This window comes from Rhinichthys klamathensis, unplaced genomic scaffold, assembly GCF_029890125.1.
Source record: "Rhinichthys klamathensis goyatoka isolate OS25496 unplaced genomic scaffold, OSU_Roscu_1.1 h1tg000104l_1, whole genome shotgun sequence".
Taxonomy (NCBI): Eukaryota; Metazoa; Chordata; class Actinopteri; order Cypriniformes; family Leuciscidae; genus Rhinichthys; species Rhinichthys klamathensis.
In genome coordinates, this window is record NW_026606643.1 from 3,299,035 (window position 1) to 3,314,941 (window position 15,907).

At 43.9% G+C, this 15,907-nt stretch overlaps 1 protein-coding gene across 1 annotated transcript in view; it reads left to right on the plus strand.

Moving 5' to 3' along the window:
* itga2.2 (integrin, alpha 2 (CD49B, alpha 2 subunit of VLA-2 receptor), tandem duplicate 2) overlaps positions 1-15,907 on the plus strand; it is a 48,863-nt gene that overhangs the window by 25,354 nt on the left and 7,602 nt on the right. The window contains exons 3-20 of the mRNA XM_056253366.1: positions 587-696; positions 862-956; positions 7,553-7,667; positions 7,774-7,901; positions 7,993-8,141; positions 9,166-9,316; positions 9,431-9,596; positions 9,735-9,814; positions 9,901-10,039; positions 10,199-10,344; positions 10,427-10,570; positions 12,882-13,079; positions 13,163-13,293; positions 13,658-13,821; positions 13,919-14,178; positions 14,508-14,590; positions 14,821-14,962; positions 15,746-15,838. Of these exons, the coding sequence (XP_056109341.1) occupies positions 587-696; positions 862-956; positions 7,553-7,667; positions 7,774-7,901; positions 7,993-8,141; positions 9,166-9,316; positions 9,431-9,596; positions 9,735-9,814; positions 9,901-10,039; positions 10,199-10,344; positions 10,427-10,570; positions 12,882-13,079; positions 13,163-13,293; positions 13,658-13,821; positions 13,919-14,178; positions 14,508-14,590; positions 14,821-14,962; positions 15,746-15,838 (2,494 nt within the window). The remainder of the gene's footprint in view (positions 1-586; positions 697-861; positions 957-7,552; positions 7,668-7,773; positions 7,902-7,992; positions 8,142-9,165; positions 9,317-9,430; positions 9,597-9,734; positions 9,815-9,900; positions 10,040-10,198; positions 10,345-10,426; positions 10,571-12,881; positions 13,080-13,162; positions 13,294-13,657; positions 13,822-13,918; positions 14,179-14,507; positions 14,591-14,820; positions 14,963-15,745; positions 15,839-15,907) is intronic.

The window sequence follows — 15,907 nt, forward strand, 5'->3', positions numbered from 1 at the left end:
TGTTATTATTTTTATTTTTTTGTGTTATGTGCAATGTCTAAGGTGCATTAAAAGAGGGAGTACAGTGCGAGAGTGTCTCAAATTGGGACAGAGATGCTGTCCCGTTGAAACCACTTCTCGCCTGTCTTGCCTGCCTTGGTGTTTGTTAGGTTTTCCATACATATTCCTTTTTTTTTCTTTTTTTTTTATTCCATGTTGTGTTTTTTTTTTTGCTGTTGTGCAATGTGTCTGTTTAACGAGGACTGTTTTTTCTGTCTCAGGATGGGAAGTGAGTGAGTTTGTGTGTCAGTGTTTGAGGAATGCTGTGTATAGTCTAGAGCACCTTATCACATGATGACCTTGCAGCGAAATTCTGTGTAATTTAGTGGGTGTGTTTAGATTATATATGGGATGTTCAGTGCACCTACACATGTAATCTTGGAACCGCTTTCAGAAACACACCCTACTGGGCTACTGTTCATTAAATCTGTTTCTGCGATCATGTCTTGTAGAATATCCTTAATAACTGCTATGTGCTCCTGCAAACTCACCTGAACCTGTACTTCAGGACAGCAGAACTAAACTAACACCTAAAACTGTTCCTCAGGCTCCTCGTGGGTTCTCCATGGAAGGGATACAATCAAAATCGGAAGGGAGAAATCTATAAGTGTGAGCTTAACAAACCTGGAACCAGCTGTCAGGCACTTAACCTTCAGGGTAAGCTAACATTTCCCATCATTCCCAGTGAGATACAGCAAAAAGGGTTATCTGAGCAATTTCTTATGCTGTGAAGCTCAAAAGCAAATTCTTGGATTTTGATAAGTATTCAAGAAATATTATGAAGTAAAGCTGAAGATGTCACCATGTTTAATATGCCCTCAGATTCAGTCGATACGCCAAAAATCACCAACAGCAACAACATCAACATGAGTCTAGGTCTTACTCTAACTCCAACGACCAAAAACAGCGGCTTTATGGTAAGACTGATGCATCGCAGGCTCATTGGAAAAGCGTGCCTCTACATACATTTATGCAAAAATCCAAAAACGTACCTATATACAATGCAATGCATTTTCTAGCTGAAATGAACACTAGAGGCAGTAAAACACCAACAACTTTTTACACAAATTATGATTACAGGGGCAGATTATCAATTAATAAAGACGTCTTTTTCTGCAATGCTTTGTACAGTACTATGTTATGATCTCAAAAGTGCATGATTTGTAAACTAATAGATTTCGACTTTTGCGTCACATAGTCATCTCCATATGTGGCTTTTCTGATGTGGTAACTTGCCCGGTAGCTCACCTGGTACATTACACTTGAGATACGTCAAACAGGACTCACGATAAGAAAGCTCAAAGATAAGCTAAAATGTCATTGTTGCTTCAGCAAATGTGTTCTAATCTCACGTTTGCTTTAGTTGACACTATGTGTATGTGGTATGTTATTTTCAAACTCAATAGAGCATTAACCTTGTAGCGCCACTCACCGGAAATTTCATTTCCGAACTGCCGCCATACGTACAACAACCAACATAATAAAGCGTTGTCAGATTCACGTTCATCTGTTTTGGATAAAACTGAATGCGCTTTTACCGCCAATCCCTGGGCCTTTCACTTTGAAATTTCCGTGAATTGTGTAAGAAGCCATGTAATGTCATTTTGCAGAAATGTCGCTAAAGGTTTGTAACATACATTTTACATAGATTTTCTATTATTTTGGGAACTGCACTAAGAGAAGTTCCCTGTTTGTTTGTAATAAGAATTAGAGATTCTGTATTAATTGAGAATCACACTTTTTCTTTTTTTTTCTTTCTTTATTTAAATAGAGATCACAAATTATTCTCCCACGATTCTGAATAGACAACTAAACAAAATAACAAGCAATTTACTAGAGGTTCTGACTTGATTGAATGATTTAATTACAAATGTCACTTGTCGCCACCTGCTGGTGTAACCGTATAACTGATAAAGTTATTCTGTTAAAGTTTCTTTGAAGTATCAAGTTACTCAAGTAACTGTTGCCAATTGCCATTTAGTAATTAGATCGTGTGGGTGTTTGTATCGAGATCGCAATCTTTTAACGATTAATCTTGTGGCTCTAATAATAAAAACTGCTTCTTTGAAAAATAGGTTCCCTTTCGGAGTCACTTCAAGTTACGTCGAAATGACGACGAAATGGGGTTCGCTTAGAAGCCTCTCATCTTCGAAAGAAATAAAACGAGCCAATGGCATGGAAATGCCATGGGTCTGCGGAATTTGCATGGTGTAACTCCGCCCCACTGCGTGGGTATACAAGGAAGAACGCCGCAATATGCAGATATGTTTTCGCTTCAGAGCCAAGAAGTTCTTTTTACTCCTGCAGCCTATTCTATGACTTTGAGAATCTTCTAGACGAGCAGCTTCCAGTCGGTGTTGGTGTGATGGCGAGTTCCAGCGAGTTTCACATTCCTGCCTGCTGAACTGAACAGCATGTGTGTTTCTCCCTGGGCGCTTCAGCACTGCTGCGAGCTTTTCTCTCACAAAAAGAGCGCGCATGCGGCACGTCTTTTTACTGACGATCTGCCCGTATATTTCTGAGTGCGGTATTCTGATAGATTTAGCTGATGGACACGAGCACTGTTTTGGCGTGTTTGGGCTTCGATCACGTTCAGACAGCGTTCGTGGATGCGTCACGTTCTCCCAGCGGGAAAATGACCATCGCAATGTAACGGTCGAGACTCTATGAGCTCAATAGAGTGAGAGTCCCCTCATCCACACCCGGATCTATTTTCTCCATGCGAGATAATACTTCGGCTGGTGGCCAGGGTGACCTAAGATGGCAGGTCTGGAACTAAACCGACGAAACATCCTCGGTCTACACCCCGTCTTTCACATTGCAACCCGTGCGGTTCCAAATGAGTTCGCTGACCAGAGCCGCGGCAGAGGACATCGGCAGAGGACGGCGGCAGGCCCGCGATCTCATTCGGTCCCCCGGCTGATGAAATCATGTATATCGCCGCATTACAAGGTGAGCTGGAGTCCTCTGGAGATGATGGCTTGTCTGTGCTGCCATCCTCGGGTGAGCTTGCATAACAAGTCTGATCCAGAGTTGACAGCTATGCTTTCCCGGGCCGCCGCGAGTATCGGGCTTGTGTGGAACCATTCGCCATGTCCCGAGCACTTAAGGCTGATGATTGGTTTTTGGGGGAGGCAAACCCAAATCCTTTCTACCCGGACGTGCATCAAGAGGTCATGAGAAAAATCTCCTTTGATTTTTCGCGACTGCTCAGCGGCCTCTTCCGCCTCTGACATCCCATCTCTAAGTCCCAAGAGGGCGCGGATGGCAGTACGCGCCGCTTACGAGCCTCGCCACTCTCATCCCCCTCTGTTTCCAGACCCCTGACAGAGCAGGCCCCCGTGGAACACTGGTCCTTCCCTGGCCTTCCTCTGTCAGGATGCGGCATATGACCGTGCCCCTACATCGGGACGCTCCACCTCCAACGTCTGGGCCGGTCATTCCGCTTCACTGCCCCATCGTGGGTATATTCGTGGTTCACATGACCCCACTGGTTCAGTTTTGGAGCTTCCAATCTGTCCTACTGGCTCACGAGAATCATCAGGATCGGCTTTGCGATTCAGTTCGCACGGTCTCCTCCCCGCTCCGGGGAATCCGCTATACCGGAGGTCGTCAGCCTACTGGCGAAGGGTACGATCGAGACCACCCCTCCAGCCGAAAAGAAGGCCGGCTTCTTCAGCCTCGACCTCATTTTACCCAAGAAAACCGGTGGGTTCGACCAATCCTGGACCTGCGCGTCTTGAACGTTCCCTTCTAAAAAGGCTTCCGTTCAAGATGCTCACGGCCAAACGCATTTTCGTATGTGTGTGGCCACAGGATTGGTTTGCAGCGATCGACCTGAAGGACGCCTACTTCCATGTCTCCTTTCTTCCTCGACACAGACCGTTCCCTCGGTTTGTTTTCGAGAGGTGGGCATACAAGTATGTGGTTCTCCCATTCGGGCTAGCCCTGTCTCCTCGCACCTTCACGAAGGTCGTCGAGGCAGCCCTTGTGCCGCTCGGCAACACGGGGTTCGCATCCTGAACTATCTCGACAACTGGCTGTTCCTAGCTCACTCTCGAGACCAGGTTTACGAACATAGGGACCTAGTGCTCTGACACCAGCGCCTTTTTTGTTATGTTGATTGCCTCGAGTTGCTGGCAGTAGGTCTCGCTCTCCACCGCTTCCATGTGTTGCTCAAGAACCAGCATGTACTAGTCCGATCAGACAATACCGCGACAGTAGCGTACATCTACCAACAAGGTAGTCTACGCTCCCGCCGTATGTCGCAACTCGCCCGCCACCTCCTCTTATGGAGTCAGAATCATCTGAGGTCGCTTCGAGCCATTATATTCCGGGAACCCTGAATTGTGTAGCCGTCGAGCTTCACGTCTCAGCCTCTTCCTGGAGAATGGTGACTGCATCCCCAGTCAGTTCAGCTGATTTGGGATCAGTTCGTGGACGCACAGGTAGACCTGTTTGCCTTCCACGACTCGTCCCATTGCGACCTGTTTTACACCCTGACCTAGGGCACGCTCGGCACGGACTCATTGGCTCACAGCTAGCCGCAGGGCCTCCGCAAGTATGCGTTTCCCCCAGTGAGCCTTCTTGCACAGATCCTGTGCAAGATCAGGGAGGACGAGGAGCAGGTCATGTTGGTTGCGCCTCGTTGGCCAGCCGGACCTAGTTCTCCGAACTTGTACTCCTCGCGACAGCACCTCCCTTGCCAATCCCTCTGAGGAAGGACCCTTTCTCAGAGACGGGGCACCCTATGGCACCCTCGTCCCGATCTTTGGAACCTCCACATGTGACTAGGCAGGTTTGAGTACCCTACCACCAGCGGTGGTGGCTACCATCACTTCCGCTAGACTAGAGCATCGTCCACATGACATGCCTACGCGTTGGAGTGGAACCCCAGAAAATGCCCGATCAGTGTCGTGCTTTCCTTCCTGCAAGATGGGTTGGAGCAAAGGCTGTCTTCCTCCACCCTGAAAGTCTATGTTGCCGCTATCGCCACACATCACGACGCAGTTGAGGGTAAGTCGGTGGGAAAGCACGACCTGATCATCAGGTTCCTGAGAGGAGCGAGGAGACTGAATCGTCCTCGCCCTCCTCTCGTTCCCTCTTGGGACCTCTCAGTGGTTCTAACTGCCCTGCAGAGTGCTCCCTTGAGCCTCTGCAATCAGTGGAGCTAAGTTCCTGTCAGTTAAAACAGCGCTTCTGGTTGCATTGGCCTCCATTAACAGGGTAGGGGACCTGCACGCGTTTTCCATTGACAAAGCGTGCCTGGAATTCTGGCCGGCCTATTCTCACGTGATCCTGAGTTCCCGGCCTGGATGTGTGCCCAAGGTTCCCACCACTCCCTTTCTGGATCAGGCGCTGAACCTGCAAGCGCTGCCCACTCCGGTACGCGCTAGAGGTCTTCACGGGTCCACTTGGATCCGAAAACCCGAGGTCCGACCCGAGACCCCAGCGGGTTCGGGTCCAAAACTCTGACGAGTGTCTCGGACACAGGTCGAGTTCGGTATTAGTGGCCTCGGGTCTCGGGTAATTTAAACTAAATATGTCTTTTCCAAATGGACCCGAGAAGACCCGAATTCTTTTAAACTATCTAAGTGAGAGAGCGAATCCGCGCTTTTACGTGCAAATGGGCTATAAGCATAAGTACGGTTGCCTCCGCATTTATTTACTCAGTTGCTCGCTCCACATAAACCAACCCCTCTCTTTGCCAAGAAGAACTAGTGCGCCATCATGTGGATGGATGTTTGACTAAATGCAAGCATTTGAATTGTCGTTTAGCCAGGCCTGTCAATCAATTTAAAAAATACGCGACACTGTCAGAAAAGCATGGAGGCGATAACAGAAATTGCGAAAAATGTCAGGGAAAACGAATGGTGGTTCTAATCATCGTATGGTCCGGTAAATAACATTATGCCAAATTTTATAGGACGTAATGGGTTACAGTGATGTGTGATTGACATTTTAGCACTTCAGCACGCTTACACTTGCGCGTCTATGTTAAGTGCATTTTTGAGAAACGCAGGGCTGCAGGCTGTGCACAATGTAAATGCCGTTTACGTTCGGCTCCAGTCGACACTTTCTAAAGGAAATGGCGTCAGGTCGGGTCGGACTCGGGTCTAATTTTATCGGGTCTGTCTCGGGTCGGGTTTTTCTTTAAAAAAAATAATTTATGCACGTCGGGTTCGGGTAAGTAGTGATTCGGGTCGATTCGGGTCGGGTACAGTTTTTAGGACCCGAGAAGACCTCTAGTACGCGCCCTCCGTGCTTACGTAGACAGAACGCAGTGTTTCAGGACCTCAGACCAGCTCTTTGTCTGTTATGGTGGGAAGCTGAAGGGAAAGGCTCTCGCCAAGCAGAGGCTGTCTCACTGGATAGTGGACGCAATTGCTTTGCATACCAGCAGCAAGGTCGACTGTGTCCACTTGGTTCGAAAGCCCACTCCACCCGGAGTGTGACTTCCTCCTGGGCTGTAGCGCATGGTGCCTCGCTAACAGACATCTGCAGAGCTGCAGGCTGTGTGACACCCAACACATTCGCCAGATTCCAAAGACAATCTCCCAGTGGAGCCAGTGTCCTTCCGTGTACTCGCTTCAACCAGCCGGTACTAGGACCCGCTCAGGTGTCTTCGCTTGCTCGCCATTCCACTTCAAGGACTGGATCCGTGCGATATTCTCCTCAGGTGAGCCTCACAAGCCGTGAGTTCCTCCAGCGCTGTTGACGTCAACGCCAGAGTTATGCCTCCGGCAGCTTTCGGGATTGGCTGGGTGTCGCCATGTGCATGGTTCCCCCTCTGGGTGACTCCCACATGTGTATTTCCACTGTAAGCCTCTCTGAGCATGTGTCTTTCCCTTGGCAAGCCACTCTGCCTCCCCTGGGGTTGAAATATTCTGTATGCACCCCCTCTGGGTCAAATGTGTATTCTGTAAGCCCCCCCCTTTGGGCAGACACTGATTGCATATTTCCTCTGAGATATGCTTCCCAGTGTACCTTGGTATTCCTGTGTTAAGTAGGAGTCCTTTGTCCATGCTAGTCTCACGACAGGGAGCACAGACTTACGCAGGCCACTGGAAGACAGCCGAGGGGGCGTGATTGGACTGGGAACCCCATTTCGTCGTCATTTCGACGTAACTCGGAAGTGACTACGAAAGGGAACGTTACGTCTCCCTGCCACTTCCGCTGTACCGCTGGAACAGCCGAGTTCAGTCTTGGCTCCTCAGCGGAGAAACATATCTGCATATTGCGGCGTCCTTCCTTTTATACCCACGCGGTGGGGCGGAGTTACGCCATGCAAATTCCGCAGACCCATGGCATTTCCTTGCCATTGGCTCGTTTTATTTCTTTCGAAGATGAGAGGCTTCTAAGCGAACCCCATTTCAACCTCGTTCCCTACTCAGGGAACGAGGGTTACATCCGTAACCGGGACGTTCTTCTACTTGTGGTTTCAGTTAGTTTATCTGGGATGTCATGTACTCAGTTATTATTATATTAAGTTATATTTGTGTTTGTGTTTCAGACATGTGGTCCTCTGTGGGCTCAGCTCTGTGGAAGTCTGTATTTCTACCCAGGAATCTGTGCTGAAGTGAGCCCACAGTTTACACTCCAGTCGGTCTTTTCCCCTGCCATTCAAAGTACAAACACACTTCCATGTCCTGTCTCGTAAAGTTAGGTTAATCTCCATTGTGAATCCCCAGCAGAATATTAACATTTATGTTGTTTTGTTTCTCTTTCAAACAGCTTGTGGCAGTTTTATGGACATTGCCATTGTTTTGGATGGATCCAACAGTATATACCCATGGGAACCAATCGTCGCTTTTCTCAAGAAACTTTTGGAAAACTTAGACATTGGACCTCAAAGCACTCAGGCCAGTCAGACCGCTTGTGTGCAATTTGTTTAACCTGGTTTTCTTGTCTGTATCGACTGTTTACATATATTTCTGATTTCGTTTGTGACAGGTCAGTGTGATGCAGTATGCCGTTGACACCTCGTTCGAGTTCTACCTGAATTCCTATCAGACAAAAGAGTCCATGATTAAAGCAGCTTCAAAAATTCTGCAGAAACAAGGATTAGAGACTAACACTTTCAAAGCCATTGATTTTGCCAGGTATGCATGATTCTTTCTGATCAACTTCACCTGAACTACTGTTACTGAAATATAGTAAAGGACATAGCCTCATTCAACTGCATATGCAGTAATTTATGACTTTTATATAAAATCTTTTAAAACACACTTTTTACATGTACGGTAGTCTTCTAACAAAGTCCAACAGTGGAAATACGTAGATCGTAGCAGATTGTTTTCATCTTATATCTCATTTTTCATTTTTTATGTCTCAAAGATGAACATTTCCTCTATACCATTTTCTCCTTATCACATAAAGATATTGTGTTTACTATTCTGTGATGAAAATGGCAGTGGTGCAAACGTTTTTTTTTTGGGGGGGGGGGGGTTAATGGTTGATGTTTTGTCCAACTAAGGCTAATTTATTAGTAGTAGTAGCAGGAATAGAAGTAGTGTAACACTTTTTGCACAATAATTTGACAATTACAAATGAGACTTGCACTGTAAAAAAGTTTCTGCCTTAAAATTTTCAGTACAATCAACTTTGATGTTTAAGTCATTTCAACTTAAATTACATTAACTTAAAAATGTGTTAATCCTGTATAACTTATTGCCTAACTTATTTTGATGTTAAAGCAATGTAAAAACATAAGTTGTGAGAACTTATTGATCATATCATTTTTTACAGTGTACATATTCTGCTCACAAGTGATAGTTACAGTTCTTTGATTTTTCTTTGTTTCCTTCACAGATCACTTATATATCAAATATCTCAAGCAAAAAAATGATAATTTTACATAAAAGCATTTGAAAAGCATTTGAAAAGACATGATAAAAAAAGTTTACTTTCTTTTGTTTAATATAATATAATGGGGGAAAAAGTGAAACAAATTGCTCCTGGAACAAAAAAAGTGCCCAAAGTTATATACAGTAGTATATACAAAACCACTATAACTGTGATTATAAAGTAGTTTTTACACTTTAGCTTTACAGAGATTTCACACTAAATGCTTTCTTTTCCCTTGGTGGGTTCGTGTGGATTTCTGCGGGTGATTGGATCTCACAGAAAGGAGGCATTCCTGGCCAAATACGGAGGTCGTCCTGGGGCCACTAAAGTGATGGTGGTGGTAACTGATGGAGAGTCACATGATGCAAATCTGAGGAAAACCGTTATTCCGGCATGCGAGAGCCAAAATATTACTCGCTTTGGCATTGCGGTTAGTGAAAATAAAAAGATATACAGTCCTAGGTGAAGGCATGAATTCATATATGGGTTTTAATATTCAGTATTTATGAATGTTGTGAAGAGGTGAATTTTTGCACTTTTTTAGGTGCTTGGATATTATATAAGGAATGACATCGACACAAGCAAACTCATCGCTGAGATTAAGTCAATAGCCAGTAATCCAACCGAGAAATACTTTTTCAATGTGTCTGAGGAGGCGACGCTTATAGAGATTGTCGGGACTCTTGGAGATCGAATCTTCAACATTGAAGGTCCATGATAATGCTGATTTTACTGTGTGTTACATATAAATGAAAGCCTTTTTAGAGTAATGTAACATACATGCGTTTCTTTACAAACATATATTGTCAATAAATATTGCCTTTGTTTTTGTTCATTGACATCTTTAGGTGTTGGAAAAGGTAGTGGGGATAATTTCAAACTGGAAATGTCTCAAGTGGGGTTCAGTGCATACCAGACCAGAAATAAGGTGCTGGCTTTATATGTCTGTGTATTTCCATCAGTGTTTCTAGATGTTTTTTTCTCCTGGTGGTTTACTTTGAGTCTTGGTTCTAGGATGTGATCCTACTGGGAGCAGCTGGAGCATATAATTGGATCGGGACCATTGTTCACCAAACTGCTCAGAAATCAGACATTTTGCCCAAAGCTGCGTTTGAGAAAATTTTGGAAGATAGAAATCACAGTTCATTACTTGGTAAGCATTGCACCAGTATAGATAAGTTTGTTTTGTTGCATCTAATGAACTGAAATATCATAATTTTTACATTAACACTGGAATGTTTTTTCCAAAAGGTAGCATATTAGATTAATTCACTTATTTTTGTGTATAAATATTCCCCTGACATATATCCAGGCTACTCTGTGAGCTCTGTGACTGACGGCTCGTCTGAGTTTTATGTGGCCGGTGCTCCTCGTGCCGTTCATAGAGGACAGGTTATAGTTTACATCATTGACAGCCAGAGACAACCTGTGGTCATAGATTCACAAAGAGGAGATCAGGTACATTTGACCCTTAATGACCTTGAGTTTCATAAGAAAGTAAAGTCCTGTAATGTGTAATTTTGGTGTGTGTGGTTTGCAGATCGGGTCTTATTTTGGCAGCGTTCTCTGTCCCGTTGATGTGAACGCTGATGGAGTGACTGATCTGCTGCTGGTTGGAGCTCCGATGTACATGAGCGACGAGAAGTTTGAGACAGGACGAGTCTACCTGTTCACCATTACCAAGGTGATTTTGTATATTGTGCTTATTTCCTTCTCTTTTTTCTGTAGTTAACTACAGTATATTATATAACCTACTAATAAAGCGAAGGTTGTAAAAGATTTTTATACACTAATGCTGCATTCACACCATGTTGTAAATTACCATAATTATGAGATGTCAACATGTGACGTTCGACTCGCACTGCATCCGAAATCGAATACTTCCCTACTATATGGTAGGAGAAAAACAGTATGGCAACAGAGTAGTGTGTCCCTAATACACAGTATTAAAAAAACAGTAGGCGAAAAGTTCCAGGATGACCTACTTCTTCTGCCGAGTTTCTGAAGTGCGCATTCGATGGACACTTTACTATCCCATGAAAGGATTGAAAGGCCACAGGAAAGGATTTGTGAATGGAGCGAAAGCAACTGTCACATGACAGTGACAACATGGCAGATGTAATATGTCAGAATTTCATTCAAACTACACACGTTCATACTATATAGAACATACATTTTTAGTGGTCGCGAAGTAAGTTTCAAACCAAATGTAGTACTAAGTATGGATATCGGACGCAGCGTCAGAGCTCTTCATGTTTCTGTGGCAACACTATCAACGGCAAAATGAATCTGCGGTGGTGGTCAGGTGGTACAGCGGTCACGTGGTAAGAGCTCTCAAAAAATGCAGTTTACAAGTTGTAATTATGAGTTTTATGAGGACGTTTTTACATGTCTGCCGTAATTGACCGTTCGCAAAGGCCCGCCCCCTTTTAGTTACTGTACATTCACACCACCGCCGACTTGAGCGTCAAAGAAGCTCTGGCCGCCCTGTCAAGGACGCTTGTCAAAAAGTACGGGGAAGCTTGTTGACGCTTTGGACGCTTTGAACGCTCTGACGTTGCAGGGAGAATAGAAGTGTCACAACATGAAATGTAATAAACAGAAAAAAACAAGCAATACATTGAAGAAACCTTTTATAATGACAGCATTTTTATAACCGTTTTGGTCACATTTGGTCGGGAAAAAAAGAATAGTTAGCTATTACTATTATAATTTGCATTAGGCTATAAATGCAATTGGTCAAATCGGTGTCACCGTGAGCAAATGAATTGCATTCCCGCTTTAAAACGAGCATTCATAAATATTTCAAATAAAAGTTGCGCTCATGCGGTCCCTATAAGCAAACAACGTCATTTCATAAATAATAGGAAACCTGTAGGAATCCCAGCAACGGCGATTATTGGCTTCTCTTCCATTTTCTCGGAACTAATGTTTTGGTAGGAACGAAAGATTACATCGTATGTTTCTCCGGAATCAGCTAGCGCGAAGGACGTCTATATTCCGTTTGGTTGCTGGCGTTTTGCCGCTGCTTGCCGCTGAACCGCGTCACAGCTCATTACCATAAAGTTGAGCTTCTTTCAACTTTCTGATTGACGCTCAAAACGCCTAAAACGCGACGCCGATGGATTTGACGCTCCTTGCAGCTGAGAAAAACCAGCTTCCATTGAAAATGAACGACTTCCGGCCGCTTTGGAAGCTCAAGTCGGCGGCGGTGTGAACGTACAGTTACTGTTGCTATGTCCGACAAGCCACTGCGCTCTCACGCCACATGTTCTCACGCAGTGAAAAATACATTGCGGAGCAAAGAGGACACTGACAACACGCCGACAGACTGGACAGACCAGTTTACTTTTGATTTGAAACAAAGTCTGAACTTTCAAGTTAATTACAAAGAAATGTTTTGGCTCTTTAATGTGTTGTGACAGATCGCTGTAGAGGCTCAGTTAGAGCTGCTCGTGAACCGATCATTTCTTCCTTTTAGGGAAGATGTCAGTAAACACTGTTTTTCAAGTTCAAGTCCACCGACGTTGATCTACTAACTCTCCTGACTGCTTTGTCGGACAAAATGGTGGATTTGGCAGATGGCGGATTATGATTGGTCAGATCGCCTGTCAATCAAACTCCCTGCGAAGGGTGAATTATGATAATTCCAACATGGCACGAATGCACCTTAAATACCACCAAATTCAAAATGTTTGGTGTTGGTAAGATTTGTTTGATGTTTTTGAAAGATGTCTCTAATGCTCACCAAGGCTGCATTTAATTGACACTCAAAGTTAACAATTTCAGACGGATGGACATTTAAGGGATAATATAGTCATATATCACTTATTACACAGCTTTTCACCACATAAATAATGACGGGGACATGATATTGATTTGAGATAATACTCATTAATACTGATTGACCGACCTCGAAATGTTGCAATGCAACAATCCTCGAAATGCTGCGTAATTTATGAGAGCCCTTTATTATTCATTTCATTTTTTAATAGGGTATCTTAAGTAACCAGGGTTTTTTGGAGGGTTCTCAAAAGAATGCTCGGTTTGGGACGGCCATCACTGTCGTCCCAGATCTGAACCTGGACGGCTTCAGTGACGTGGTGGTTGGTGCCCCGTTGGAAGGCAATGGCCATGGTGCCATTTACATCTACTATGGAGACAGAAAGACCATCAGAAAGCAGAGCTCACAGGTAGAACGAAACACTTCATTGAGTTCTCAGCACATAAAATGTAATTGCAAGTGCCAAAATTCAGAATATTCTCACCAATTTAGAAAATTATTGGAACGAAACTGGACCCAGTGCTGAAGTACTTTGGCCGTTCTCTAGACGCCAGCGGAGATATGAATGGAGACTCGATCCCAGATGTCACAGTGGGGGCTTTTGGGAAAGTCGTCCAACTCTGGTGAGAATTTGAACCAATTGATTTTTTTACAACTTTGCGGGGGTGTAAAACAGCTCGATTAGATCGTTCCATGCAACAGGAGACCATGCTAATTTGTAATACTTCATTAACGGCCCACCTTCAACAACTGAGTGAAGTGTGTAACAGCTGCATCGACGGCCTCTGTCATGGTGGGATATCTGGATATGTTTGTGGCCAGGGAAATGATCGCTCCAGCTGTCCTCTGGAATCCCATTTTTCACCTCAGCAATTCTCTAAGCATCGACTTTCTGTGGGACTCTCCTGTTTGTTCCAAAACCCATAAATCAATTGAACGGTTGAGTTTTAATTGATGCATTCTTGAACTCTTTCATTGTGGGTTTAGGGGTAGCGCAGTTGCAGTGGTCACAGCCAAGGTTTCCTTCACCCCTGATAAGATCAGTATCCTGAGTAAACCGTGTCGCTACAGTGGGAGGCAGGTGTCCTGCTTCAAGGCTAAAGTGTGTTTCAGCGCAACATTTAAACCAACGAATCCACTGGGCCCAGTGGGTAAGGATACTGATTCTGGTCTGGTTTAATATTTTTAGGAGATGGACACATTTGGTCAGAGGAAGTAATGCATATACACATCCTTTTATAAAAACAGGTATCAAGTACAACCTGACCCTGGATGCTGACCTGCAGTCTTCTCGGGTCAGCCCTAGAGGTTATTTCAGCAACTTGGATCGGGTCCTCCAGAAAGACATCAGCGTCTCTGCGCAGGACATGTGTGAAGAGCATGATGTGTATGTGCAGGAGACCCCTGACCTCGTCAACTCAATTGCTTTGCGTGTGGACGTAGTTCTCAGCTATCCAGACGCAAACCCGGTTTTAGACGTCTTCAGTCCCAATGCGTGGGAGTTTTTTGTGAGTGTTGCGAGAACCAAAATTGAAGTGCCTGTGGTTTACTGTGATGGGCATGTGTTAAGAAAAAGGGCAATTAATAAACAAATGAATCAACTATGTCAGGGGATTTCTAACCTTTCGATCAGGGGCGTCAATTGGGGATGGAAGGGTATGGCAGTAGCAATACCTTGGCTACAATAGTACAATCAATCCAATTTTCCATGGAACCCCCTGGACCCCAGTTTAAAATCCTCTGACTTAGGCTATTAAGAATAGAAGAATGCATCATCTTTGTTCAGGAAAATCTTCCTAAATCCTTGTGTTTATCTCTGGGGTTTGGTTTGGTCCAGATCCCATTCTCAAAGGACTGTGGCCAAGATGAAGTTTGCTTCAGTGACTTGGTACTGAGTGTGGAGAGTGAAGAGAAACGTGGGTAAGATTCCTTCAACCATATGACTTAAACAAGTCATCAATGTTAATCTCATGCTAATCTCTTAATAATAAATGATCTCTTATAAGGAAATTTGAAATGATCTAATTAACTAGCACCCAATTTCTTTTGTGAAAAGTTTCCATATAAATCTCTTACACCCTTAAAAATAAAGGTTCTTTATTAGCATTGAAGTATTTATAAGTGTTTTGTTTATTTATTATTATTTCTAGCAAAACTCCACTGGTTGTCAGCCAGAACAAGAGAAGACTCTCCTTCACTGTGACAGTGATGAACAGGAAGGAAAATGCATACAATGCACGGGTGACAGTCAGCCACTCCAGTAACCTGTTCTACGCTTCTTTTACACCACTGGTACTTTACAACCAATCCAGACAATTCATTAATTATATTCTACTTGACATCAGCAGTACAATATATGATTGTGAAAAGAACTTGAATAAAACTGGGCTGGATTCAGGTGGTGCTGTGGCAGGCTATTTGTTTCACCCACACATTTATCTGACCAGAAGATTCTACCCGTAATTTAAAGGGACAGTTCTACCAAAAATGAAAATTCTGTCATTAATTACTCACCCTCATGTTGTGCCACACCCATAAGATGAACTTTCGTTCATCTTCGAAACACAAATGAAGATATTTTTGATAAAATCCGAGAGTTTTTGGTCGCTCTATTATGAGAAACGCAATTTACACATTCAAGGTCCAAAACGGTAATACATCATTAAAGTAGTCCACATGACTCCAGTGGTTTAACCTCAATTTTATGACGCGACGCAAGTGCTTTGTTTGCGAAAAAACAACAACATAATTTACCTCTATATTTGCATAGAGGTAAATACTGGATTGCACTTTAATTATGTATTTATCTTTCTGGGGCTTGAATGTGTAAATTGCTTTGCTCCCAGTGGGTGGGACTGCTCTCGGATTTCATCAAAAATATCTTCATTTGTGTTCTGAAGATGAATGAAGGTCTTACGGGTGTGGAAGGACATGAGGGTGAGTGATTAATGACCGAATTTTGGGTGAACTATCCCTTTAAGTGCAATATACTGTGTACTGTATTTGTGTTTTACTTAAACAGCACAGGCATGTTCTTGTGTTCAAAACAGCTGTTTTTGCTTTCTGATATTTCAGATTGATGGAACAGAAGTGAAGTGCACTCTGATGAAAGATTCAGACAAACTCATCTGCCAATTGAGTTATCCAGCCCTGAGGACAGACCAATCGGTGAGTCAGACATCTGCGAGCATTCGTCTTCAGATCTGACTGATAGGATTTTAACGATTTTGTTACTTT